At 41.3% G+C, this 26,996-nt stretch overlaps 1 protein-coding gene and 1 long non-coding RNA gene across 5 annotated transcripts in view; one reads left to right on the forward strand and one right to left on the reverse strand.

Moving 5' to 3' along the window:
• abca3b (ATP-binding cassette, sub-family A (ABC1), member 3b) overlaps nucleotides 1-26,996 on the forward strand; it is a 98,831-nt gene that overhangs the window by 52,459 nt on the left and 19,376 nt on the right. For all 4 annotated transcript variants that reach the window (XM_048552533.2, XM_048552534.2, XM_048552535.2 and 1 more), the window contains exons 17-25: nucleotides 6,730-6,828; nucleotides 8,359-8,551; nucleotides 9,954-10,260; nucleotides 11,100-11,376; nucleotides 13,850-14,054; nucleotides 18,069-18,288; nucleotides 19,432-19,590; nucleotides 20,072-20,244; nucleotides 22,665-22,793. In XM_048552533.2, coding sequence (XP_048408490.1) covers nucleotides 6,730-6,828; nucleotides 8,359-8,551; nucleotides 9,954-10,260; nucleotides 11,100-11,376; nucleotides 13,850-14,054; nucleotides 18,069-18,288; nucleotides 19,432-19,590; nucleotides 20,072-20,244; nucleotides 22,665-22,793 — 1,762 coding nt within the window. The remainder of the gene's footprint in view (nucleotides 1-6,729; nucleotides 6,829-8,358; nucleotides 8,552-9,953; nucleotides 10,261-11,099; nucleotides 11,377-13,849; nucleotides 14,055-18,068; nucleotides 18,289-19,431; nucleotides 19,591-20,071; nucleotides 20,245-22,664; nucleotides 22,794-26,996) is intronic.
• LOC132210904 (uncharacterized) lies at nucleotides 1,641-25,412 on the reverse strand. The gene is made up of 3 exons (XR_009447137.1): nucleotides 25,303-25,412; nucleotides 20,047-20,228; nucleotides 1,641-2,036 (listed from the first exon to the last, which is right to left on the reverse strand). It is a non-coding gene; the product is annotated as an uncharacterized LOC132210904 (long non-coding RNA).

Genomic DNA, 26,996 nt, shown 5'->3' on the forward strand with positions numbered 1-26,996 from the left:
GAGAAGGTGGTGGTGAGCCATTTCCTTAAACTGCTGTAATCTATGTGGTATATGTACACTTACAGAGCTGATAGGAAGCTCCAGGATTTATTTCCAGTGATAAGTGAATGAACAGCAATATAGCTACTAGTCAGGATACTGTGTGGCTTGGAGGGGATCTTGCAAATGGTGGTGCTATCTGCTGCTTTGACCTGCTATGTATTGGAGACTGTGAATTTGGAGGGTGCTGTCGAAACAGCCATAGAGAGTTGCCAGTTCCTCTCGTGACGGTACAGATTGTGGTAGTGAAGGGAATGAATGTTTAAGTTGTTGAATATGGCACAAAGCAAGTGGCCTGCTTTGTCTAGGATGATGCTGAGCTTCCCGGGTGTTGTTGGAACTGCACTAATCTAGGCAAGTGAGGAGTATGCCATTATGCTCTTGATTTGCCTCATACAAATGGCAGACAAGCTCAGGGGAGTCAGAAGTGAGTTAGTCAATTGCATAATTTGTAGCCTCCAACCTGCATCCTGTAGCCACAAGATCTAAGGTGGTAAGGAAAAGCCAGGGATCTATAGATTGGTGAGCCTGACATCGGTGGTGGGCAAGTTGTAGGAGGGAATCCTGATGGACCGGATTTACATGCATTTGGAATGGCAAGGACAGCTTAGGGATAGTCAACATGTCTTTGTGAGGGGGAAATTGTGTCTCACTAACTTGATTGAGTTTTTTGAAGAGGTAATGAAGAGGATTGCTGAGAGCAGAGTGCTGGACATGATCTATATGGACTTCAGTAAGGTGTTCGACAAGTTTCCTCATGGTAGACTGGTTAGCAAGGTTAGATCACATGGACTACAGGGTGAACTAGCTATTTGGATACAGAACTGGCTCAAAGGTAGAAGACACAGGGTGGCAGTGGAGGGTTGTTTTTCAGACTGGAGGCCTGTGACCCCTGGTGTGCCACATAGATCGGTGCTGGGTCCACTGCTTTTTGACTTTTATATAGATGATTTGGATGTGAACATAGGAGATACATTTAGTATGTTTGCAGATGACACCAAAATTGGCAGTCTAGTGGACAGTGAAGAGGTTGCCTCGGAGTACAATGGGATCTGGATCAATTGAGCCAATGGGCTAAGGAGTGGCAGATGGAGTTTAATTTAGATAAATATGGAGTGCTGCATTTTGGAAAGGCATATCAGGCAGGACTTATACACTTAATGGTAAGGTCCTGAGAGTGCAGGTTCATAGTTCCTTGAAATTAGAGTCCCAGTTAGATAGGATAGTGAAAGAGGCATTTGGTATGCTTGCCATTATTAGTCACTGCTTTGAACATAGAAGTTGGAGGTCACGTTGTGACTGTACAGGACACTGGTTAGGCCACTATTGGAATACTGTGTGCTCTTATGGTCTCTGCGCTATAGGAAAGATGTTGTGAAATTTGAAAGGTTTCAGAAAAGATTTACAAGAGTATTGCTGGGATTGGAGGGTTCAAACTATAGGGAAGGCTGAATAGACTGGGGCTATTTTCCCCGGAGTGTTAGAGGCTGAGGAGTGACCTTATAAAAGCATGAGGGCCATGGATAGTGTAAATAGACAAGGTCTTTTCCCCAGGGTGAGAGTCCAAAACTAGAGGACATAGTTTTAACATGAGAGGGGAAAGATTTAAAAGTGGCCTAAGGGGCAACGTTTTTAGGCAGAGGGTGGTGCGTATATAGAATGAACTTCCAGAAGAAGTGGTGGAGGCTGGTACAGTTACAACTTTTAAAAGGCATCTGGATGGGTATATGAATAGGAAGAGTTTAGTGAGATGTGACCAAATGCTAACAAATTGGACTAGATTTATTTAGGATATCTGGTTGACATGGACGAGTTGGATCAAAGGATTTGTTTCTGTGCTGTGTATCTATATGACTCTATCTGCTTTTATAAGCACTCTGTATCCATCTGTGTCTCTTCTCTGGGATCTGTTAGCATTTCTTTATGCAACAAAACGATCTATGGATGGCTTGCATCCATCCTTTAATGTTTGGTACTTCGTTGTCTCCAGCATTTATCTGAAATAACAAAATCAATCTGTAAAACAGTTCTCATATACAGTTTTCATAGAGATTCATTGTCTCACAATAAATTATTAATAATAGAACATACAGTTGGTGGGGATTTTATTTTCATAACCCTCATACAAAACCTGACTCTCAAATTTGAAAAGTAGAATTCTGTATCTAAATTCTGCGATTCAGCAGGAAAATTCTTTTAACAATTTATTTTCCTATCGTTGCAAGCCAGAGGAAAGCATTTCCAATTTCCATTGCTAAGAATTATTATGAAACTAGCAGCACTGGCACCCATCAGAAAAGCTAACATTTGAAAGATTGCTAGAAATAACTAGCTTTCCACTCTTTGGGCTATCTAAAGGTGAAACCTGAAATATTCTTTTATCCAAAATTTAGTTCCCCTATTCCATTTTGCCATAAAACATTTTAAACTCTTAAGATATTTGCATGTAGCTGTAACATATCAAAGGTAGATTCTGTTTATTCTGAGTGCCAAACAAGTTCAAACAACCATTCAAAGTCCACCACTTCTCTCCTTCTCTTCGGATATAACATCATCTTTCTACGTGATTTTGTATGATTAACCAGGATTAACTAAATATGATTTTTAACTTAAATTTGCTCCAGATATGTTTACTATCAAAACTGATATAGTTTAAATGTGAGAATCTCTGCTTCCATTTTCAAATATCGACGTTTTTCTGTTTTTGTAACTTTGGCCCCAAATACATTTGACAGTCTCTGAAAGCAGGTGAGAGTCAATCCCCATGAGTAGGTAGGTGAGAGTGTCAATCACTGTGAGTGGGTCAGTCCCTATGAGTGAGTGTGCAGGTGTGTCAGTCCTGGTGATCGCACAGGTGTGTTGATCCCGGTGAGAGCACAGGTGCATCGATCCTCCTGAGGGAACAGGTGTGTCAACCCCGGTTAGGGCACAGGTGTGTCGATCCTCCTGAGGGCACAGGTGTGTCGATCCTCCTGAGGGCACAGGTGTGTCAGTCCCGGTGAGGACACAGGTGTGTCAATCCCGCTGAGGGCACAGGTGTGTCGGTTCCGCTGAGGGCACAGGTGTGTCGGTTCCGCTGAGGGCACAGGTGTATTGGCCCAGGTGATCGCACAGGCGTGTCAACCCCGCTGAGGGCACAGGTATGACGATCCCGGTGAGGGCACAGGTGTGTCAGTCCCAATAAGTGAACAGGTAGGTCTCGGTAATTGCTCTAGTTTGTTGGTCTCAGTGAGTACACAAGTGTATCAGTCTTGGTATGTGTATGGCAGTGAGTGCACAGGCACGAGTCTCTGTGAGTGTTTAAGAGTGAGTGCAAAGTTGTGTTTGTCTCAGGGAGTGTATGTGATTGAGTATGCAAATATGTGACAGTCTAGGTGTGCAGGCAGGTCTGTGTGTGAGAGTGAGTGAGGAAGTGTGTCAGTCTCAATGTGTGTGTGGGAATGAGTGTGCAGGTTGTCAGTCTCAGTGAGTGCATGAGAGTGAGTGCACATGTGTGAGTTTGTGTGTGTGTGTGAGAGTGTGCACAGGTGTGTCGGTTTCAGTGTGAATGGGTGCACAGGTGTGTCAGTCTCAGTGAATATGCACATGTGTGCACAGATGTGTCAATCTCAGTGAGTGTGTGAGGTATGAAGGTCTCAGTGAGGCTTTGAGTTAGTGCCCACGTTTGTCACGGTGAGTGTGCAGGAATGTCTGTCTCAGTGAGAATGAGTTACAAAGTGCATCAGTGTCAATGTCTTTTTTATTTATTCATTTTTGTGGGATGTGGGCTCTGCTGGCTGGCCAGCATTTATTGTCTGACCCTAGTTGCCCTTGAGAAGGTGGTGGTGAGCTGCCTTCTTAAACTGCTGCTGTCTGACTTTGGTGGGTTGACCCACATTGCCATTAGGGAGGGAATTCTAGGATGTTGGCCCAGCGACAGTGAAGGAATGCCAGTATATTTCCAAGTCTTGGCTTGGAGGGAAACTTGAAGGTGGTGGTGTTCCCATGTATCTGCTGCACTTGTCCTTCTAGATGGAAGTGGTCATGGGTTTGGAAGGTGTCGTATGAGGATCTTTGGTGAATTTCTGCAGCGAATCTTGAAGACAGTACACACTGCTGCTACTGAGCATTGGTGGTGGAAGGAGTGGGTGCTTGTTAATGTCATGCCAATCAAGCTGGCTGCTTTGTCCTGGATGGTGTCAAGCTTCTTGAGTGTTGTTGGGGCTGCACTCATCTGGATATTATCCAGATCTTGTTGCATTTGAACACTGACTGCTCCAGTATCTGAGGAATTGCGAATGTTGTTGAACATTGTGCAGTCATCAGTGAACATCTCCACTTCTGATCTTGTGATAGAGGGGAGGTCATTGATGAAGCAGCCGAAGATGGTTAGGCAAAGGACACTACCCTGAGGAACTCCTGCAGAGATGTCCTAGAGCTGAGATAACTGACCTCCAACAACCACAACCACCTTCTTGTGTGTCAGGTATGACTAACTACTGGAGAGTTTGTCCCCTAATACCCATTGATTCCAGTTTTGCTATGGCTGCTTGATGCCACGCTCAGTCGAATGCAGCCTTGATGTCAAGGGCTGTCACTTTCACCTTACCTCTGGAATTCGGCTCTTCTGTCCATGCTTGAACCAAGCCTGTAATGAGATCAGGAACTGAGTGACCCTGGCTGAATCCAAACTGGGCATCACTGTGTAGGTTATGGCTGAGCAGGCACTGCTTGAAAGCGCTGTTGTTGACATCTTCCATCACTTTACTGATGGCCAACAGTAGACTGATGGGGCAGTAATTGGGCAGGTTGGAATTTCCTGCCTGTTATGTACAGTTCATACTTGGACAATTTTCCACATTGTCAGGTAGATGCCAGTGTTGTAACTGTTCTGGAACAGCGTGGCTGGGGGAGCAGCAGGTTCTGGAGTGCAAGTCTTCAGGACTATTGCCAGAATGTGACCGGGACCATGGACTTTGTAGTATCCAGTACCTCCAACCATTTCTTGATATCACATGGAATGAATCGAATTGGCTGAAGACTGGTATATGTAATGCTGGCAACCACTGGAGGAGGCCGAGATAGATCATCGACTCAGCATGTCTGGCTGAAGATTGCTGCAAAATCTTCAGCTTTATCTTTTGCACTAATGAGCTGGGCTCTTCCATCCAGCAGTGAGTTGTTTAATTGTCCACCACCATTCACAACTGGATGTGGCAGGACCACAGAGCTTAGATTTGATCTGTTAGTTGTGGGCTCACATAGCTCTGTCTTCCACTTGTCACTTGCGCTGTTTTGGTGTGCAAGTAGTGCTGTTTGCTGGCTTCACCAGGTTGACATGTCATTCAGGTATACCTGGTGCTGCTCCTGGCATGCCCTCCTGCACTTTGCATTGAACCAGGGTTGATCTCCTGGCTTGATGGTAATGGTTGAGTGGGGTTTATGACAGGCCATAAGGTTACAGATTGTGCTGGAGTACAATTCTGCTGCTGTTGATGGCCCACAGCGCCTCATGGGTGCCCAGTCTTGAGTTGCTAGGTCTGTTTGAAGTCTGTCCCATTTGGTGTGGTGATGGTGCCACACAACACAGTGAAAGTTGGTCTCATTGTGAAGGCGGGACTTCATCTCCACAAGGAGTTGTGGTGGTCACTCTTACTGATATTGTAATGGACAAATGCATCTGCACCTGGCAGATGGATAGGGACGAGGTCAAGTTTGTTTTTTACCTCTGGTTCGTTCCCTCACTACCTGCTGCACACCCAGTCTAGCAGCTAAGTCCTTTAGGACATGACCAGCTCGATCAGTAATACTGCTGCTGAGCCACATTGAAATCCCCCATCCAGAGTACACATGTGTGTGTGAGGTGCTGCATGGCAGGCATGTGGGTCTCCATAAGTCTTTGAGAGTTAGTGCACAATTGTATCTATCTCAATTTTATTTGTGAGAGTAAATGCACAGATGTGTCGGTCTCGGTGTGTGAGCAGGTGTGTCAGTCTCGGTGTGTGAGCAGGTGTGTCGGTCTCGGTAAGTGCGCAGTTATTGTGTCATAGAGATGTAAAGCATGGAAACAGACCCTTCGGTCCAACTCGTCCATGCTGACCAGATATCCTGCATAAATCTAGTCCCATTTGCCAGCATTTGGCCATATCCCTGTAAACCCTGCCTATTCATATACCCATCCAGATGCATTTTAAATGTTGCTATTGTACCAGCCTCCATCACTTCCTCTGGCATCTCATTCCATATGTGCATCGCACTATGTTCTCTAGTTGTAGACTCCCTTACCCTGGGGAAAAGACTTTGGCTATTCACCCAGCGTCTATAAGCTCTCTTGCCAGCTTCCAACGCTCCTGGTGTGATGGTCCCAGTGGATGCGCAGGTGCATTAGTCTTGAAGAATGCACAGGTAAGTCAATCTCAGCGAGATAGTGTGCATGTGTGTTGGTCTCAGTAGAATGAGTGCACAGGTGTGACAGCCTTGGCGAGAGTGCTAGTGAGTGTGGAACAAACCTTTGTGTCTGTATGTGAGAATTTGTTTGGTAAAAGCAGCTCATTATACCAGTGACAATCACTGTGTTGCAGAAGATTTTTGCACTGGTAGCAACAGTGGGATTATCTTACGGACATCTTTTACAGCAGCAGCAACACTTGGATTAGAGGTTTGTCTCGAAAGTGTTACGATTCGATATATTAACATCTTTCTTGTCGGTAGGTTTGAAGACCTTTTCTCACAACTTGAAATGAAGAAGGAGAAGCTGGGAATTGCCAGTTATGGTGCTTCAGTGACTACCATGGAAGAGGTGTTTCTAAAGTGAGTGAGAGTTCTGGCATTTTGTAGTTAATTTTACCATTTCTGTTTCTGTCACCTGTGTCCTTCTGTGATATTTTATGGGGACATAGGGCTGATGGGGGTTTGTGAGTGTCGAAAAGAAGGTCATTGTCAGTTACCAGTTTACTTTCTGAAACCATCCTCCCTGACAGCAGTTCTCAGGCCTTTATTGTGTGGTGCATTAATGAAGGGTGGCAAAAACATAGCTGAAGTCCCATCTCTGGCAAGAGGCCACAACAATAAAATGACAAGTTTACATAGGCATCTTTCCTGTCTCTATTTTGCACCCCACTCTTTCCTTCCCTTGTATCTCTCTTTCCTCCTGTCACTTTCTCTCCCTCCTGCCTTTCATTGTGTCTCTCTGTCTGTCCTTCCTGTTTCCCTCTCTACACCTGTCTCTGTCTCTCTTGCTCTCTCTGTCTCTCTCTCTCTCCCCCCGCCCACCGATATTTCCAGATACCTGTCTTTCTGTCTGTCTCTACCTTTAAAACAACCACGAATTGTTTCTACCAATCCCAAGATAGTGTATAACATTTCATCATTTCAAAATTTCATTTTGACTCTCATGGGGAACACTACTGTGACTGAGTACAACAAAGCAAATGTGTTCCGTTAATGACAATTTCCTTAAGTAAGAAGTACAAAGTACTGTACTTGTGGTCTCACTAGTGTCCTGTATAGTTATGGCAAGTCTTCCCCACTTACAAACTCATCTCCCTTGCTATAAATATTCTATTTGCCTACTGAGTTATTTGCTGTACCTGCATGGCTAGATTTTGTGAATCATGTACATGTAGATTCCTATGTACTATAGTCTTCTGTGGTCTCTTTAAATTTAAATAATATTCTGCTTTCCTGTCCTTGACAAATTTCCCAGTGTTATATGTTCCCACATTATACTAATCTGTCAGTATTTGTCCGTTGACTAAACCGAGCTATTTCTCTTTGCAAACACTTTGTATCTTCATATTGTTTACATATTTAGCTGCTATTCAGTTAGTCTCTTCATCTGAGACATTAATGTACATTGCTCCTTACTCACCATGTTTACCTCCCTCCCTCTCACCCGTCCTCCCTTCAGTCTTGTTCTCCCTCCCCTCCTCCTCTCACCCCTCTTCCTTGCCCCTCTCCTGTCATGCCTTTCTCTTTTCCAGTTCTCTCCTATGTCTTCTTCCCTTCTAACTCTCTCTGTCCTTCCCTCCATCTTGTTTCTTCCACCTTCTCTCACCTTCCCTTTTCTTTCTTTGTTTCTCTCTTTTCTCTGCCTCTCACCCTGCCTGCTGTCTCCTTTTGTTTCCCCCTCCGCAGACACCCTTCGTTCATGTATCTTTGTTTTCTAATCCCTTCCTAATGCCAGTCTCTCTTTTGTTGACTGATCATTTCATACACTTCCCGTTTTGATTGGAGCTTCTGCTGATTCTGGTGTTGAGAACCAAACCCACCCCCCCCAACTCTGCCTGCAGCTTTTAGTGTTATGTCATCTTCCTGTCTGTGTTTGTGGCTTTTTAACAGGGTGGGGAAGCTGGTGGACTCCAGCATGGACATTCAGGCAATCCAGCTGCCAGCAATACAATACCAGCATGAACGAAGGATGAGTGACTGGTCAGTTGGAGAGAAAACCAGCCAGAGCGACTTGATGGAAGATACAGATAACAATGAGAGTCATCTGCCCAACACCTGTTCTTCTATCAAACTGAACACAGGGGTAAACTCATTATCTGCAGGGCATTCTCAGAGTTAAAGGGGCATGCATCTCCCATAATTCTAAGTATACTTGTGACTATGCATTTTTCATAAATAAACGACAACAATTCTATTAGTTAGTATAAATGCACACTAAGGTGCCTCCGGTCAGCATTCCAGTGCAGTATTGCGGCAGTGATGTTGGCATTGTCACCTTTTAGAAGCAGTATTGGGGGAAGGCCTTGTCTGCCCTCTCAAGTTGGTACAGAATAGGCCCTTCAGTCCTTCAAGTCAGTACTACCTACCAAATGCCACTTTCCTGAGTAGATCCATAGCCTTGCATGTTGTGACACTCATCCAAGTACTTTTTTAAGATGGTGAGGGTATCTGCCTCAACTAACCTCCTAGGCAGTGCGTTCCAGATCCCCACCCCATCTAGGTAAAAAAAACTTGATTCAAATCCCCGTCAAACCTTCTGCCTTTCACTTTAAAAGTTTCCTCTGTTCTTGGCCCTTCAAATAAGGAAAACAGCTGCTTTCTATTCAGAGATAATGGGAACTGCAGATGCTGGAGAATCCAGGATAATAAACTGTAGAGCTGGATGAACACAGCAGGCCAAGCAGCATCTAAGGAGCACAAAAGCTGATATTTCGGGCCGAGACCCTTCTCTAGCTCTACACTTTGTTATCTCTGCTTTCTGTTTACCCTGTCCTTGTCCCTCATAATCTAATACATTTCTATCAGGTCTCCCCTCAACGTTCTCTACTCTGAAGAAAACAAGCCGAGCTAACCCAACTTCTCTTCATATCTGAAATGCTCCATCCTATGCAAAATCCTGGTGAATCTCCCCTGCACCCACTCCAGATCAATCACATCTTTCCTATAGTGTGGTGACCAGGATGTACATGGTACTCCAACCAAAGTTCTATACAGATCCAACATAACATCCCAGCTCTTATGCTGTATACTTGACTGCTAAAGGCAAGCTACACACATGCCTCCTTAACTACTCCGTTTGTGAATCTGTGGACACTGCAAGATTCTCTGTTCCTCTGAGCTTCCTAGTGTCCTGCAATTCACTGAATTCTCCTTTGACATGTTACTTCTTCCAGTGTGCATCATCTGCACTTGTAAAAGATTACACAGCTGCTGTTTTGAAGAAGAGCAGGGGGGGAATCCCTGGTGTTGGAGCCATTATTTATCTTTCAATTAACATCACTAAAACAGATTACCTGATTGTTATCACATTGCTTTTTGTTGGATCTTGGGTGTGCAAATTAGCTACTACATTTCCTACAATATAACAGTGACTATTTTTAAAAAGTACTTTGTTGGCTGAGCCCTGTAATGGGGAGGGGTGCTGATATTTCTGTTGAATTCTTTTATTGTGTGAAGCCTTAATAATTCTCCCCTGTTTTGTGCAGATCATACTCTGTTTGCAACAGTTCTATGCCATGCTCATGAAGCGAGCAACATACACCTGGCGGAACTGGAAGATATTCACAGCCCAGTTTATGGTACCACTGATTTTTGCCTGTTTTGCATTGATTGTTGCCAAGACATTTCCGGGGCCTCAGGATTCACCTCCATTAAATCTGACTCTGGAAAAATATGGATCTACCATTGTTCCTTTTTCATTGAGACCTAACTCCCGGAACCAGACTAAAAATTTGTCCCAGGCTTACAAAGCGGTGGTAGAAGCACAACTGGGCATCCCAATACAGACAGAAGGTGAGATACCTCATTATTGCCCAAACTACTCTACTGATCTTTCTTTTAAAACATTTTGAAAAGATAAGTCACGAATAAGTACTTTTGTGGGATCATAGCAAAGAATCTTTAATTGCCAGGCAATCAATCACTGCAGCATTGATTCTGATTACTGTATACAAGAGATGTACACTCTCCCAGCCTTGGTGAGGCAATACTTTTGGGATTTGGGATACAAACAATGATGTCTGTGCTTTATTGTAGTTTTAAAGCCCATTTAAAATTTTCCATCAAGTGGGACAGAAAATCTTTGTGTCTGCTCTTTGCTTCATGGCCTTTTTAAGAAGACGTGGGTGTACTGTCTTCCCATCCCTTCCCAAGGTCCAGTAAAGAAAAAACAGAGCTTGTGGTATGCCTCATCCTACTCCAGGGCCAGTACAGGTAGAGGTGGAGCAAGTGAGATTACATCTTCCACTGAAAATTGTAGCAATGCTACAATTTTTGGCCAAGAAGTTAATATTGGTAGCATGCAAGAAGCTGTTAGTAGTACCAAATTCTGCACCTTCCAATAGGTAGCTCTGTTACACAAGACCTGCTTCAATAGGCGGCCCTTTTACTCAAGATTTTCTCCAATTGGCATTCCTCTTACAAGACCTTCTCCAATGGACAAACTTCTTGCACATGAACTCTTCCAGTAGAAGCCCCCTTACTCACAATTTCCTCCGAATTTTAACGAGTTAAATTGTGTGTCTCATGTGCCTTCGATTGTGATGCGTGAGCTGCCCTTGGTTACACTCTGTGTGAGACAGTTGTGTTTGTCGTCTGGTTTCTCACAGATTTCTATTGCCTTTTTCCTCCAGGTGATATTATTGATTATCTGTTGAATTCTTCAGTTAAAGAAGGATCTTCTTTTAATGAACGATGTGTGGTAGCAGCAGATTTCCATGACACACTGACAACTGGAACCAGGATACGAGTTTTATTCAATAATTTGGGCTATCATACATCTGCTACTTCCTTGATGTTAGTGGACAATGCCTTATTCAAGCTTCTGGTGGGACCAACAGCATCAATCAGTACCACCAACTTTCCACAGCCTCGCAACATTACAGAGCAAGCAATGGAACAACTGAATGAGTATGTACTCAGCATTAACCTTCTTATGGAATGGGTGCACCCAATAATTGGGAGTAAGTGCACTGTGTGGTGTGGTACAGCCACTTCCCAAGTTTGAGTCCTGATCAATGTTAAGTCAGCCAGAGGCACCCTGACTTAGAAAGGGAATAATCAGCTGGTCAGGACTATCTTGCTTCAACTTATTAACCTACTATCTCACTGCATGAGGATGCAGATTTTGACAGTAAGCACATGCAACTGCTAGACATTCATTTGCAAACTCAGCAGCAATAACCAAAAAAAAAATCAAGAAATACAAGTAGCAGTGTGCCATTCACTCTTCAAGCCTGTTCCACCATACATGGAGATGATTGATACTCAATTCACATTTCCCTTGGATCTTTTTATTGTTAAGTATATTCAATGAATGAACATCCACAACTTCTTGGGTAAAGAATCCCAAAGAATCATAATCAAGTGAATGAAAAATTTTCTTTTCATCTCAGCCCAAATTGTCAGTCATAGAATCATTAAGTCATAGAGTCATACAGCATGGAAATAGCCCCTTTGGTCCAACTAGTCCACACCAACCATATTTCCAAACTAAATTAGTCCTACTTGCTTGCATTTGGCCCAAATCTCTCCAAACTTTTCCTATTCATGTACTTATCCAAATATCTTTTAAACATTGTAACTGTACCTGTGTCCATCACTTGCTGTGACAGTTCATTCCACACATGAACCACTCTCTATGTAAAAACATTGCCCCTCGTGTTCTCTTCAAAGCTTTCTTCTCTCACCTTAAAACTATGCCGCCCAAAATTTGGAACTCCCCAACCGTAGGGAAAAGATCAGGGAAAAGTCAGTCATGATTTTAAAGGCACTCCTCAACCTCCTACGTTCCAGTGAAGAAGTCCCAGCTTATCCAGCCTATTTTTGTGTCATAAATTCTCCATTCCCCATAACATCCTGGTAAATCTTTTCTGCACCCTCTCCAATTTGATGTTATCCTTTCAAAAGCAGGAACTTCACACAGTACTCCAGAAGAGGCCTCACCAACATATTGTATAACCTCAACATGATGTCCTAACTGCTATACTCAATTGTTGAGCTATGAAGGCAAGCATGCTAAATACCTTCTTAACCACCCTGGCTACCTATAAATTTCAAGAAGTTATATAACTGGACCCCTAGGTCTGTCTGTTCTACAACATTACCCAGGGATCTACCATTAATTGTAGCCTCTGCCCTGTGTTCTAGACTCTATAGCCAGCACAAATACTTCTCAGGTTATCTTTGCACGTTAGTGAGATTATTTCTCATTGTGCTAAATTCCAAAGAGTATAAAACCAATTCATATAATTTCTGATTATCCTAAGGATCAGTCTAGTGAACCTTGGTTGCACCCTTTTTTAAGTATATCATCCCTTAGATACAGAGACCAAAACTGCACACAGTGCCCCTCTTGTTGTCTCACCAAAGCCTGTATAATTTCAACATGATGTTCTTTTTTCTAATCTTCTTGCAATAAAGGCTAAAGAATTATTTTCTCTTTTAATTACTTGCAATACTTGTTTGCTAACTTTGTGTTTTGTGAACACTCAATCTACTGAACACCAACATTCAGAATTTAAAAAAAAACTAGTTTCTGTTCTTCCTACCTAAATAAATAATTACACTTTTTCCCCACGTGATACATTATATCTACTTACCCACTCACTTAGCCTACCTCTATCCCTTTACAGACTCTGGATGTAATTTTGCTCGCTGAGCTGGAAGGTTCCAGCTCAGCGAGCAAACTTACATCCAGAACCTCAACCTGAGCTACAAATCTTCTCAAAACTCGCTACCTTTACAGACTGCTTATGACTTCCACCCAGTTTGGCATCATTAGCAACATTGATTGCGATGGGTGTACATCACACAGTTGTTCAGCAATACAGGAAAACCTGATTCAGGCACAGATGTGCCAGAAGAGTTGACCTTTTTTGGAGTTTGGGTGCCATTGCTGTATATGTGTGTTTACATCTGCTGTTTGGTAATGTGCCTGTGGTATATTCTGATTGTCTATGAGTGAAGCTGATGCCACACTCCTTACTAGGTGCTGGTATGCTGCCAATGTTATTGGTTGGGAATGAGACCAGAAGGTGAAAAGGAGATGAGAAATTCTGATCGTGAGACCCCCACCCCACCTTTAAATGGAAGGACACCAGTCCCATGCATGATCTCCAATCCAAATAGATCCAACTTCTTCTGTCCAGCTGCTTTGCCAATCACTTTGTCCCAAAACTGAAAGTTGTTCCTTGCTGAAAATGTCTTTTGATCACTTGATCACCTGGGGTTAATGGAGGTGAGTTTAAAACTTCCTGCAGAATTGAAGTAAGAGGATCCTGGTACTCATAAAATGGCGAACGGCTAATCATTTTGGGTTTCGCGTTATAGGTCACCACTTCTTTGCACACTAATTCACTTTGTTCTTTTGATTTGTTCACAGAAATAGGACAGGGTTTGCTTTGGCCTTCAACTTGATATTTGGCATGGCCTTTCTGGCTAGCACTTTTTCCCTGTTGTTGGTATCTGAGAAAACCATAAAATCCAAGCACATTCAGCTCATCAGTGGCCTTCATATCATCAACTTCTGGCTGTCTGCTCTCGTCTGGGATCTGATTAACTATGTTATCCCCTGTGTTGCAATTCTAGTAAGTAACAAATTCCTGAGCTGGCTCATTTCATATGACAAATAGTAAAGGAGCCAGGACTGGCAGAAGAACTGAATGAGTAGTTTGCATTAGTCTTCACAGTAGAAGAGACTAATAGCATTCCAAAATACTAAATAATCAAGGGACTAAAACGGGGATGGGGTAAGAAGGAAATAAACGTAATAACTATCACTTGAGAAAAGGTACCTGGGGACCCAATAAGTCCATGACCTGATGGGTTGCATGTAGGATTTTAACGGAAGTAGCTGGAAAGATAGTAGATGCGCTAATAGTAATCTTTAGAACACAGAACAGTACAGGCCCTTTGGCCCACGATATTGTGCCGACCTATTTTCCTACTGTCAGATCAAACTACCCTGCATACCTTACATTTTACTGTCGTCTATGTGCCTATCCAAGAGTTGCTTAAATGTCTTCCAAAGAATCCTTAGAGTCTGGAAAACCCAAGAGGATTGATGGTTTTCCAATGTAACATGTTTATTCAAAAAGAGAGGGAGACAAAACAAGAATCTAACTATAGACCAGTTAGCTTAACAACTGTAATTGGGAAACTGTTAGAGTCTATTATTAAGGATGTAAAAGCAGAGCATTGAGAAACATAATACAATCAAGCAGTCAGCATGACTTCATGAAGAGGAAATCATGCCTGACAAATTTATTATAGTTCTTTGAGGAGAGGACAAACAGTATAGATCAAGGGACATCAGTAGATTTAATATATTTGAATTTTCAAAAGACTTTAAATAAAATACCATACATGAAGCTAATTAATAAGATCCCATGATGGTGTAGAATATTAGCAGGGGTGTGGGATTGGCTAAGTAATAGAAGACAGAGAGTTGAAATAAAGGGGTTATTTTCAGGATGGCAGCCTGTAACTAGTGGAGTGGCACAGAGATCAGTGATGGGGCCATATAACTGAGATGGAGAAACTAGTTAAGTGAGTGCTCACAAACTTGGCAGATGGAATATAATGTGGAAAAATGTGAGGTTATGAACTTTGGCAGGAAACATAGAAGAACTGAATGTTATTTAAATGAGGAGAAACTTCAGAAAGCCATAGCACAGAGTTGGGGTGGGGGGGAGGTGGTGGTGGTGGCCTTGGTGCTGGTCCTGGTCCTGGTACATGAATCACAAAAAACTGACATACAGGTTCATTGGGTAATAGGGAAAGCAAATGGTCTGTTGGCTTTATTTCAAAGAGAATGGAGTATGAAAATAGGATGGTCTTGCTAAAATTATACAAGGCACTAGTCAGACCATAACTGTGAACAGTTTTTGTCCTTTTTATCCAAGGAAAAGTATGCTGGCATTGGAGGCAGTCCAGAAGATTCACTAGATTGATCCCAGGTATGGAGGGATTTTCTTATGAAGGGAGGTCACGTAGGTTGGGCTTAAGCTCATTGGGGTTCATAAGAATGAGAGGATATCTAATTGAAACATGTAAGATTCCTAGGGGTCTAACTGTAGACCAGTTAATGCAAAGAAGCTGATTCCCCACATGGGAGAGTCTAGGACCAGATGATGTAAAGGATTTAAGATTTAAGACAAAAATAAGGAGGTATTTTACCTCACAGAGGGTGTTGAATCTATGGACTTCTTTACCTTGGAAGACTGTCAACTTTGTATTGTTGGATATATTCAAAACTGAGATAGCCATTAATCATTACGAGCTTTGAGAATTATCGCGATGAAGCAAGAAAGTGAAGTTCAGGACGGTGTCATCAGACATGATGTTCTTATGGTCTCAACACCTTTAAACTGATCACAGTTAGTGGATGTAACTAGATTAGTGGACATCTCCAGCCACCGTGTGTCTCTGTATAACTCTGTTAAAAGTTTTTGGTGGAAAGGATAAATGTGTCATAGAGATATACAGCATGGAAACAGACTCTTTGGTCCAACTCATCCATGTTAACCAGATATCCTAAAATAATTTAGTCCCATTTGCCAGAGTTTGGCCCAGATCCCCCGAAACAATTCTTATTTATATACCCATCAAGTTGCCTTTTAAATGTTGTAATTATACCAGCCTCCACCTGTGGCAGCTCGTTCCATACATGCACCACCCTCTGTGTGAAAAAGTTGCCCTTTAGGTCGCTTTTAAATCTTTCTCCTCTCACCTTAAACCTATGATGAATTTTTTTTTATGAATGGGTCCTGTTTACTCTCAGTCTCCTCTAGTAGCTGTTTCTGAAGGTGTGGTGCCCAGTCATACCCGCTTACGTGTCATTTCTCTTCCCAGTTCCTCTCATGCTTTTAAATGGGATCTCTGCCTGCCAGGCCATAACTATTACTAGGAACCTGCTGCTGATTTAAATTCAGAAACAACACATGGGACAGGAGTAGTATCTTTAACTAGAAGCTCTTAAAATCCATCTCTTTAACTAAGTGTTTGGCCATTTGATGATATCCCAATTTACCTATGGCTTTATTGAAATTGTCTTTCCAGGAATGACTCTCCTTTGCGAAAGTCCTGTACAGTGGTCAGTCACTGTAAATATGTTCAGAACCAATCATAATTTTTTGAATAATATTCTTCCCTTACCCAGTAATCATAATCCGTGATGACATGGTCCAAGCCTGCTGCAAAACCTGTGGCTATTACACTGAGGTGCTTCGCTGCTGGGCATGGGTTAGATCTCACAAAAAAAGAACTCTTTGTAACTTTGTTACAAAGTTGGGTAGAGTAGTAGTGAAGTAGAGGACCGGAAACTAAAGTTTTTGGTTACTTTCAGAGATTTGTGCTTTGCTTGTGCTTAGAATTTTAAAAAAAATGTATGTCTGTGAGCAGCAGCTGAGCAGTTGCCAGTACAGAGAGCCTCAAAAAGTGAAATAAGTGTATCAAAAAAGCCTTATAGATGGCAGGCAAAACAGCAATCTTGTTTTGATGTTGTGACAGTGAGTTTGAATTCAGCCAATTAATTTAAATGAAGCCCCTGGATATAGAAAGCCATATGAATTTAAATCTGATGGTTGGTAACCTGAAACCAATCATATATACCCGTAATGGCATAATTAAATTTTTATAATAAGAGAAAGGGCACTTGGACAATCCGGGAGAGCCATCTGCTCTCAGAGAAAGTCCATCTAATTAACCAGAGGTATCATAGAATTATAGCTCAAAGCCCTCATTGAAGAAATTATAGAGATAAAACATCCCTGACAGTAGAATTAATGGAAGATAGGTTTGTGAAGAGACTGGAGACAACAGAATATTCCAGAAGACAATGTGTGTGAACTTGGAGAGACTAAGTTATAATTTATTGCTTCTGATTAGTTGGGTTTCTATTAGTGGGACTTGTTTTTATTTAAACAGCATTCCAGTAGAATTTAGACCAGTTAGGGAGTAGTTAATTCTCTAAAGGGGAACTGTCTGTTTATTAGTAATTTCGTTAATTTGTTCATTGCTGGATTAAAGAAATAAATTGTTTCTTGTTAGTAGTAAAGTGGAGATCAAGGTTTTTCTTTCTTTTAGCCACTCTTTTAAGAAAGACAAGCATCTCTGGGTGTTTTGGGAGTAATTATTAGAGGGGAACCGCTAGTCCTGTCATAACAGACCAGGGCTTGTGTTTTAGTTTCATTATCAGAGGGGTTCAGCCATTCCCCGTCGTAACAATCCATTCACAGAATGTGGGCATAGGTTAGCGTTTATTTCCCATCCCTAAATGTTAAGAGTTAACCACATTGCTGTGGGTCTAGAGTCACATGTAGGTCACATAACAGTAGTTTCCTTCCCCCAGGTTGGTGAACCAGATGGTTTTTCCAACAATTGACAATGTTTCATAATCACTGTTAAACTCTTGATACCAAATTCTGCCATGCAGGATTCAAATGCAGGTCCCTAGAACATTACCTGATTTTTACATTAATAGTCTAGTTATAATACCACTAGATCATTGTTTCTCCCTTATTATGAAAATAGTGTAATACCAGTAATATAAAAATAACAAGAAGTGGGCAGTAAAACGTATTTATTTTATTTCTTTTCAGGCGATGTTCCAGATCTTTGATCTGCAGCCTTTCACTGTGCAGCAGCATCTTGGAGATGTGTTGATACTTCTACTCCTTTATGGGTGGTCCATTATCCCTATCATGTACCTCTTCCACTACTTCTTCGATACACTTGCAACAGCCTACACCAGAATCACTATTATCAACATTTTGACTGGCACAGCCACCTTCTTGGCCATTACAATTATGAATATTCCAGGTACTTCAAAGTAAGAGATTCCTAAATGGAAGTTTAGGATCTGGAAATTCCATTGTACTGCTCCAACTCACTGTAGAATCTTGATGTTTGAATATTACAATTTGACTGTGAAAGTTTTGTCACAATGTACTACATTAAGGTCAGATTGCTTTCTGTGCCAGGCCCTGCAATGTTGTTATCACTGGAACATGCATTGGTACCATCTCAGTGTCCTGCATTGATATTGTAATGGTACCCCCCGTTGATGTTGTCACAAAAGTGTACATCAGTGCCGTCAGCAGGCCATGCATTTGTCTACTCGCAGTAGGAATGGCACGTGCTGAAGGCATAATACTGTGTGCAGATGCTGTTGTGTTTTTCATTTGCATTTTGGTGCAGAATACCAAGATTCAGTTGGTTCCCAGAATTTTGCAGAGATTGGCAAGAAAGAGCCAGAAAAGCACAGAAAATCTTTGGCACAGAAGGAAGCAATTTGTTCCGACAGAGATATAACTTTCTGACCTAATCTAACTTCTCAGCTCTTGGGTCATAGTCATGTGGGATATAGCACTCCAGGTGCCTATCTGAGTAGTTCCAAATCACTCAAGCAGTACATGCACCACATTATAACCAGTTCAAGAGGAATATTGACAGTCTAATTATGTGGAGGAAACATAAAGAGCAGTTCAGCTAACTGCCCTTGGAGAGAGCTTGTCTTGGGGAAGGGGAGAAAAAAAATACAATTTAAAAATAACCACACTAATTTCTAAGTCAGTACTTATTTCCACCAATTCTAGCACTGTACATTCCTATGGGAAATTAATCTGCCGAATTTAAGATACTTAGGTATTGAGGGCTTTGCACCTCCCTTCAATATTGTTCAGTTCTGGTGGTTCTTTTTCGTCATTGACGGTTTGTATAACCATAGAAGCAGCATCTCTAGCATTTGTGCAAGCTGAACTTGATTTTGCTGGCAGTTTAACTGTTTATGATTTGAGGTAAATAAAATCGGATGCCTCACCCAGTGGCCAGTGAGAGCCACCAGTTCATGTTTAGAGAGGGGTGAAGTTTATGGGAGAGCGGTTTGGTTGGCAAGACTCCTGAAAAATAGTTGAGAAATGCATTTAATTGAGCTTCATTATGCTTAATTGTTTCTTCCCACAGAACTTGATCTGACAGACCTAGCAAAGATTCTGGATGCAGTGTTTCTCATGTTACCCAATTACTGCCTGGGACAGGCTATGCATGATTTTTACCAGAACTACCAATTGGTTACTGTGTGCACAAGAAGCCCACTTGCCGAGTATTTGTGCGAGGCATTCAGTGAGTATGTCCCCAGTCCCAAATGCTTTTATGTACATTACTTATGACCAGGAGGGAGCTGGCGAGAGGAGTGATGATGATGTGTTTCTGATTATATTGTCATATAGTCAGATAACAGAAATAATGGAGGCAAAAGGCAGTCAGAGAGAAATGGGTCTTATCTCAAGTTGTGTTCAACCAGTGTTGAAGCTTCCAGTCTTATGTAAGTTATTGATCAGTAAGTAAACAATAGGTGTTTTACTGTTCCATTAATAATGTGGTTAAATTATGCAAACTCACATGGCATATGCATCTGTGATTCACATCACATGAACCTGAATCTCTAATCTCTTACCTCTTACCTATGTATTATTGTCAGACTGGTCTGAGTTGTCTAGAGACAAAGAAATGAAAAAAATCCAAGAAACGTTCAAAAATGTTAAAATTAGATTTGATTGCCAGTAAAACTGTTCTCACCTTGCCCGTCGTTGATGTTTTGCAGACATCACCTACCAGACTGATTACTTAGCCTGGGAATCTCCTGGAGTTGGCCGCTTCATTGTTGCTCTGGCAGTCCAGGGCTTGGTCTTTCTGACTTTTCTTCTCCTTATTGAGTTTAGTATCTTCAAAGTACTGTCCACTTTATTCCATTATATCGTCTGGAGAAAGAGAACGGTGAGTTCAAAGAACACAGCAGTTAACTAATTAATTATCCATGTGATGCTGAGAACAACTTTTCTCTGACTTCCCACCTGACCATTGACAATAGACTATAAAACATTAAAGCACAGTACAGGTCCTTCGGCCTTCAATGTTGCGCCAACCTGTGAAACCAATCTGAAGCCCATCTAACCTACACTATTCCTTTATCATCCATATGTTTATCCAGTGACCATTTAAATGCCCTTTAAGTTGGCAAGTTTACTCCTGTTGCGGGCAGTGCATTCCACACCCTTACTACTCCCTGAGAAAACCTACCTCAGACATCTGTCGTATATCTATCTCCCCTCAATTTAAGGCTATGTCCCCTCATGTTAGCCATCACCATCTGAGGAAAAAGGCTCTCACTGTCCACCCTATCTAATCCTCTGATCATCTTGTATGTCTCTATTAAGTCGCCTCTTAATAACTAATCACAGAATCTGCTAGAAACTCATAGCAGGTCATTCAGTTTGTGTTAGCAGAGGAAATGTGTTGATGTTCCATTAGAATTAACAATAATTGATCTTGAAAGTTAACCTGCTTTCTGTCTCCACAGATGCTGGTTGACTTTTCCATGTTTCCAGAGTTTTTGTTTTATGTTTTATACCTCAGCGATTGCAATAAACTTCGCAAACAAATAATCTATATAGAGTCAGAAATTTCCCTCTCTTAATGAAATTTATTTGATTTATATTTAGGTACAATCTCTGTTCTTGATGATGAGCCATCCTCTCCAGGATAAGACTTACTGACAGGGAAAAACACTCATACAGCTCAGTTTAGATACTTTGCATTCCATTTCTAATTCTTCTCTCTTCTCCCTTTTACCCTCACCAGGTCCTCACCGTTCACTTATTATTCTGGGGCATTCTCCACCCCCGGATTGCCTCCTACTCTGGAGTCTCCTCACTCCCTGAGAACACCGCTCTTCCAGGTCCTTACCCGCTCTCTGGATCCCTCCCACCGCCTGGCTTTTCCCTTATTCTCCAAGTACCCCCATTCCCTGGGATCCATCCTCCTTAAATCCTCTCTCACTCCCTAAGTTGTTTGTCACAAGGTTTTCCCCTTTTCCCTGGGGTCACCACACTTGCCTGAGGCAGAGACAGATTCTCACAGGTTGAAGTAAAAATGCAGATTTGGGTTAATTTTTGCAAAGATGGGAATGACCTCAGGAATCCTGTCAGGAATCAGAAAAATGTAATTTGGTGAATCCAAAACATTTGTTCCAATCAATTTACACATCTCTTGAGTGAGGGATGTTATACTCTGAGGATTTTCTAATTTTGTAAAACAATAAAGAAGACTGTCAGAATTTCTTAATTAGATTTCAGCCAGTAACTCATTCCTGACTATCTGATAGTCCAAATATAAACCCTCTGATCCCCTCAAGTAGATAACAACCTCTAACTCACCCTGGAATAATAGTTATGCCAGCTGCACTCCTTGTTCTCAAACTGTAGTTCATTCTTGAGTATCTGATATTTATCCAAACCTCCAATCAGGTTCTTTTGCCTTTAGCTCATGCTTGGAATCAGTAATTCTATGTATAAGCCACCCCAAATCAATTCCAGCATGTATATCACTCATAGATATCTGTTGTTCTCTCTACAACCATCATCCTCCCACCCTGAACCTCTCTATTAAATTCCTATTCCTATTTGCTCTAAGAATTATATTCTAATTAAATTCAAACTAGAAGTTCAGTAATAGAGAATACTGGCAGCAAGTAGCCTGGTAATGTTCACTGAGAATAGGTTTGCTCAAGACTTGGCAGAATTGCTGCCAGTATTCTCTATTACTGAACTTCTAGTTTGAATTTAATTAGAATATAATTCTTAGAGCGGTGTTCTCAGGGAGTGAGGAGACTCCAGAGTAGGAGGCAATTCAGGGGGTGGAGAAAGCCCCAGAATAATAAGTGAACGGTGAGGACCTGGTGAGGGTAAAAGGGAGAAGAGAGAAGAATTAGAAATGGAATGCAAAGTATCTAAACTGAGCTGTATGAGTGTTTTTCCCTGTCAGTAAGTCTTATCCTGGAGAAGGTGGCTCATCATCAAGAACAGGGATTGTACCTAAATATGAATCAAATAAATTTCATTAAGAGAGGGAAATTTCTGACTCCATATAAATTTTTTTTTTGCGAAGCTTACTACAATTGCTGAGGTATAAAACAAACCAAAAACTCTGGAAACATGGAAATGTCAGCCAGCATCTGTGGAGACAGAAAGCAGGTTAACTTTCAAGATAATTATTGTTAATTCTAATGGAACATCAACACATTTCCTCTGCTAACACAAACTGAATGACCTGCTATAAGTTTCTAGCAGATTCTGTTGTTAGTTATGTTTGAATGGTGTAGTGGGTATGAATAGGCTAATATTTCTGTCTTCTATTAGGCTTCAATTATAAATGGCAGCATGCCACAGCTAATTGAAGACTCCGATGTCAGGGATGAGCGTTTGAGGATAGAGGAGTCAACAGTTTCCCAAATGGACTGCCCGTTAGTGATAAAGGAACTCTTCAAGGTAAGTGTGCTGTCTCCCAGCGATAGTGGCAATTGCGCTTGCAGCAGGAAACCAAGTGTGCAGTCCTGAGAATGTGCTCAGTGACCTGTCCAGAACACCCTGCTTTCAGAAGCTTGAATCTGTTGGAGGTTCTGCTGGAGCGGTGCAATTCCCTTTAACAGATCGGTTACCAGAGTGAGAGGTTACCTCTGACAATTCAGTCCCTTTAGCCAACGTCCATTCTGCTGCAGTAGACAGTGATGCACTTGAAAGTGCGAGTCTGAACAATGAGGACATCTCAGTTGATCAAAGTATGGCATTCTAGATCTGCAATAGTGTTAGTCCTATCACTCTCCTATTAAGTACTTTATGGTCACTTCTTAATATCATATCTAGACTTTTTAAACTCTATTCCCCTGCTAACCTTTTGTTTTACTCTCTAAAAACACTTAAAGCATCTGTACCTAGGTACCCTGTACCTGAGATGGCACCAAGATGAGACATTACAAACTTTTCACCGCATTCATTCATTTCTATGTGATGATAAAGGCTATTCTGTTCTATGAACACTTGGAGTCAATAGTCAAATTTGTGGATGACACAAAATTGAGGGATAATAGTTGTAATATAAACTGTCTGATATATACATATTGTTAACAATTTATTTTCAGTTTGGATTTGGAATTTTGAGTTGGTGGCACAAAGGTTTTCTGTGTCTGAAGTTAATGTGTTTTTGTAGCAATGGTGATTTCTTTTTAAACAGTTTGTAAAGAGTACTTTGGCAGCCTCATGGGTTTGTGTTTTCTTCAAGAATTTTCAACTTAGCAGGGTGAAATATCACACTTGAGCTCTCTTTAAAAATATCCACACTTGCAGCATCTGCAGTTCTTGCTATCCCAGACTTAGGGAGGTTTTCTTTTAAGCTTAAGGGAAACACCCATTGCTTGGAGCAAGACATTTTTGTTTCACTTTTACTTTGTTTTGGGCAGTTTTGTGAAATCCTTGCATGGAGATGCACATATAGAGCAGTGCCCCTGAGAAGTGGATTGTGTTGTAAACTAGATTACCTTAGAGGAAGCAATTAGTGATCATCTCAGACCAAAACAATTAAGATAAAACCCTGAGGGGGACTTGAAGTTGAATTTTTCAAGCTCAGGAATAAGCAATTAGATGTCCTTGTTTAGGAATTAAAGTCACAGTTACTTTTCATCTAATAAAATGTGAGGCTGGATGAACACAGCAGGCCAAGCAGCATCTCAGGAGCACAAAAGCTGACGTTTCGGGCCTAGACCCTTCATCAGAGGCCCGAAACGTCAGCTTTTGTGCTCCTGAGATGCTGCTTGGCCTGCTGTGTTCATCCAGCCTCACATTTTATTATCTTGGAATCTCCAGCATCTGCAGTTCCCATTATCTCTGTTACTTTTCATCTGTTGAGGTACCTGAGAAAGAGATACTGGTGTGAGTATATACAAGATTGCTATTGGGTACTGTACACGGCTGTTGATTTTTCATTTGAAATTTATAAAGATAAATGAGATTCTACTTTTATTCTGTGTTTAAAACACTTCAAATTTGTTTCATAAGTAAACAGATTGGTTTATTCCAATTTATTTTACTTCCTTTCACTTAATAAATGTGTTTCTGTCTAAGTTAAGAGACCATCTTGTTAAAAACCAAAACAAAACAAATTATAGTTTGCTATGGCAGATTTCAGTCTGGAATCTATAATAACATCAGCTGGAATCATAATGTAGTCAATACTGAGGAGAAGTGTAACAAATTACAGGGTGACATTAACAAATTTGTAGAATGGTAAATTATTTGGCAAATGAATCAGATAAATGTGAGTTGGTACATTTTAGTAGAAAAATGACAAGGCTTACTTATTACTTGTACGGGTTAGGTCTATGTGAGCAGAGGAGCAAAGGGGATCTTGAGGTACAGTTACACGCATTGCTAAATATTGTGCTGTATGTTTAGCAAGACCGTAAGAAATGCAAGCCAAATATTTGGGCATTTTTGTAAGAGAGGTAAAATGAGCAATTTAAAGTGGTTAGCATTACTGAAGAAAAATTATTGGAAAAACTTAAGGAACTGAAAACCAACAAATCCCAGGGCCGAAGGCCTGTATTTTAAGATAGCAGTAGAGATGACAGATGCACTGATTATATAACTTTCCAAAGTTCCTACATTCTCGAATGGTCCTGGTGGATTGGATGTCAGGAAAAGGTGAAGAAAGGGGGAAGAAAGGAAACAGGGGAATTATGGGTCAGGCAGCATGATGTCAATCATCTCAATTAAATGGGAGGCAATGGCCTAGTGGCATTATCGCTCGACTGTTAATCCAGAGACCCAGATAACATTCTGGGGACCTAGGTTCGAATCCCACCGCAGCAGATGGTGAAATTTGAATTCAATAAAAATATCTGGAATTAAGAATTTAATGATGACCATGAATCCATTGTTGATTATCAGCAAAACCCACCTGGTTCACTAATGTCCTTTTAGGGAAGGAAACTGCAATCCTTACCCGGTCTGGCATACATGTGACTTCAGACCCACAGCAATGTGGTTGACTCTGAACTATCCTCAGGGCAATTAAGGATGAACAATAAATGCTGCCCAGCCAGCGATGTCCACATCCTGTTACTGAATAAAGAAAAAATAAATTGGCGGGATGCTGGAATCTATTATGGAAGTTGAAAATCACAGTATAATCAGACAAATTAACATCACTTTTATGAAATACTTATTAAGAGTTTTTAAGAATGTACTGGATAGGGTAAATGAAAGGGCCACTAGATGGAATATACTTTGATTTCTAAAAGACAGGCAAGAAGGTGACACACAGAATGTTACCAAGAAAGACAAAGGTTCATGAATTTTGAGGCAACATTAGCATGGTTGTAGGATTGGTTAATGGACAGGAAGGATAGTCGGATAAAAGCACTTTATCAAGTTGGCAGCTACAACCAGTGGAATTCCAAAAGGAACAGTGCTGAAGCCTCTATGATTTATAATCAACACTAATGACCTAGATAAAGAGAGAATATTAAATACAAACTTTCTGATGTAGGCCCTGTTTTACCAATCTCTTCTGATAGGACACTCCAGCCATTCCAGGAACAAATCTGGTGAATCTTTGTTGCTCTCCCTTTAAGGCAGTAATAGCTTTCTGAAGATAAGGAGACCAAAACTGCACACAGTACTGCAGATGTTGGTCTAACCAAGTTCCTACTTAATTGAAGTAAGATTTCAGTACTTTGAAAGACATAATTTCCCACGTAACAGGATTTCAGTACTTCTGTACTGAAATCCTGTTACATGGGAAATCATGTCTTACAAATTTGATTGGGTTTTTTGAAGAGGTGACCAAGAAGATAGATGAGAGTAGTGTGGTAAATGTCTACATGGTCTTTAAAAAGGCCTTTGACAACATACTGCACGGTAGACTGTTTGGTATGGTTAGATCACAGGGGATGCAGGGGAGCTAGTCAATTGGATACAAAAGTGGCAAGAACATAGGAGAGAGTTGGTGGTAGGAGAGGGTTGTTTTTCAGACAGGTAGCCCATGACGAGAAGTGTGCTGCAAGGATCGGTGCTAGGTCCACTGTTGCTTGTCATTTATAGAAACGATTTGGATGAGATATAGACGGCATCGTTAGTGAGTTTATGTATGACGTCGAAATTGGTGATATAGTGGACAGTGAAGAAGCTTATCTAAAAGTACAATGGGATCTTGATCAACTAGGCCAAGACCAAGGAATGCAGATCAAGTTTAATTCAGATAAATGCGAGATGCTGCATTTAGGTAAAACAAACCAGGATTTACGCAGTTAATAGTAGGGACCTGAGGAGTGTTGCCAAACAGCTAGGCTTAGGGATGCAAGTACATAATCCCTAGAAAGCGGCATCATAGGTAGGCAGGGTGGTGAAGATGATGTTTGGCATGCTAGCCTTCATCGGTCAGAGTATTGAGTACAAGAGTTAGGACATCATATTACAATTGTACAAGATATTGGTAATGCCCCATTTGGAATACTGTGCACAATTCTGGTTGCCCTGCTACAGGAATGATGTTGTTGAACTGGAAAGGGTGCATAAATATTTACAAGAATGTTACTAAAACTGGAAGGTTTGAGTTATAAGGAGAGGTTCGATATACTGGGGCTTGGTGTGGGGTGACCTAATAGAGGGTTATAAATCACAATGGGCATAAATGAA

Source organism: Stegostoma tigrinum, chromosome 23 (genome assembly GCF_030684315.1).
Source record: "Stegostoma tigrinum isolate sSteTig4 chromosome 23, sSteTig4.hap1, whole genome shotgun sequence".
Taxonomy (NCBI): domain Eukaryota; kingdom Metazoa; phylum Chordata; class Chondrichthyes; order Orectolobiformes; family Stegostomatidae; genus Stegostoma; species Stegostoma tigrinum.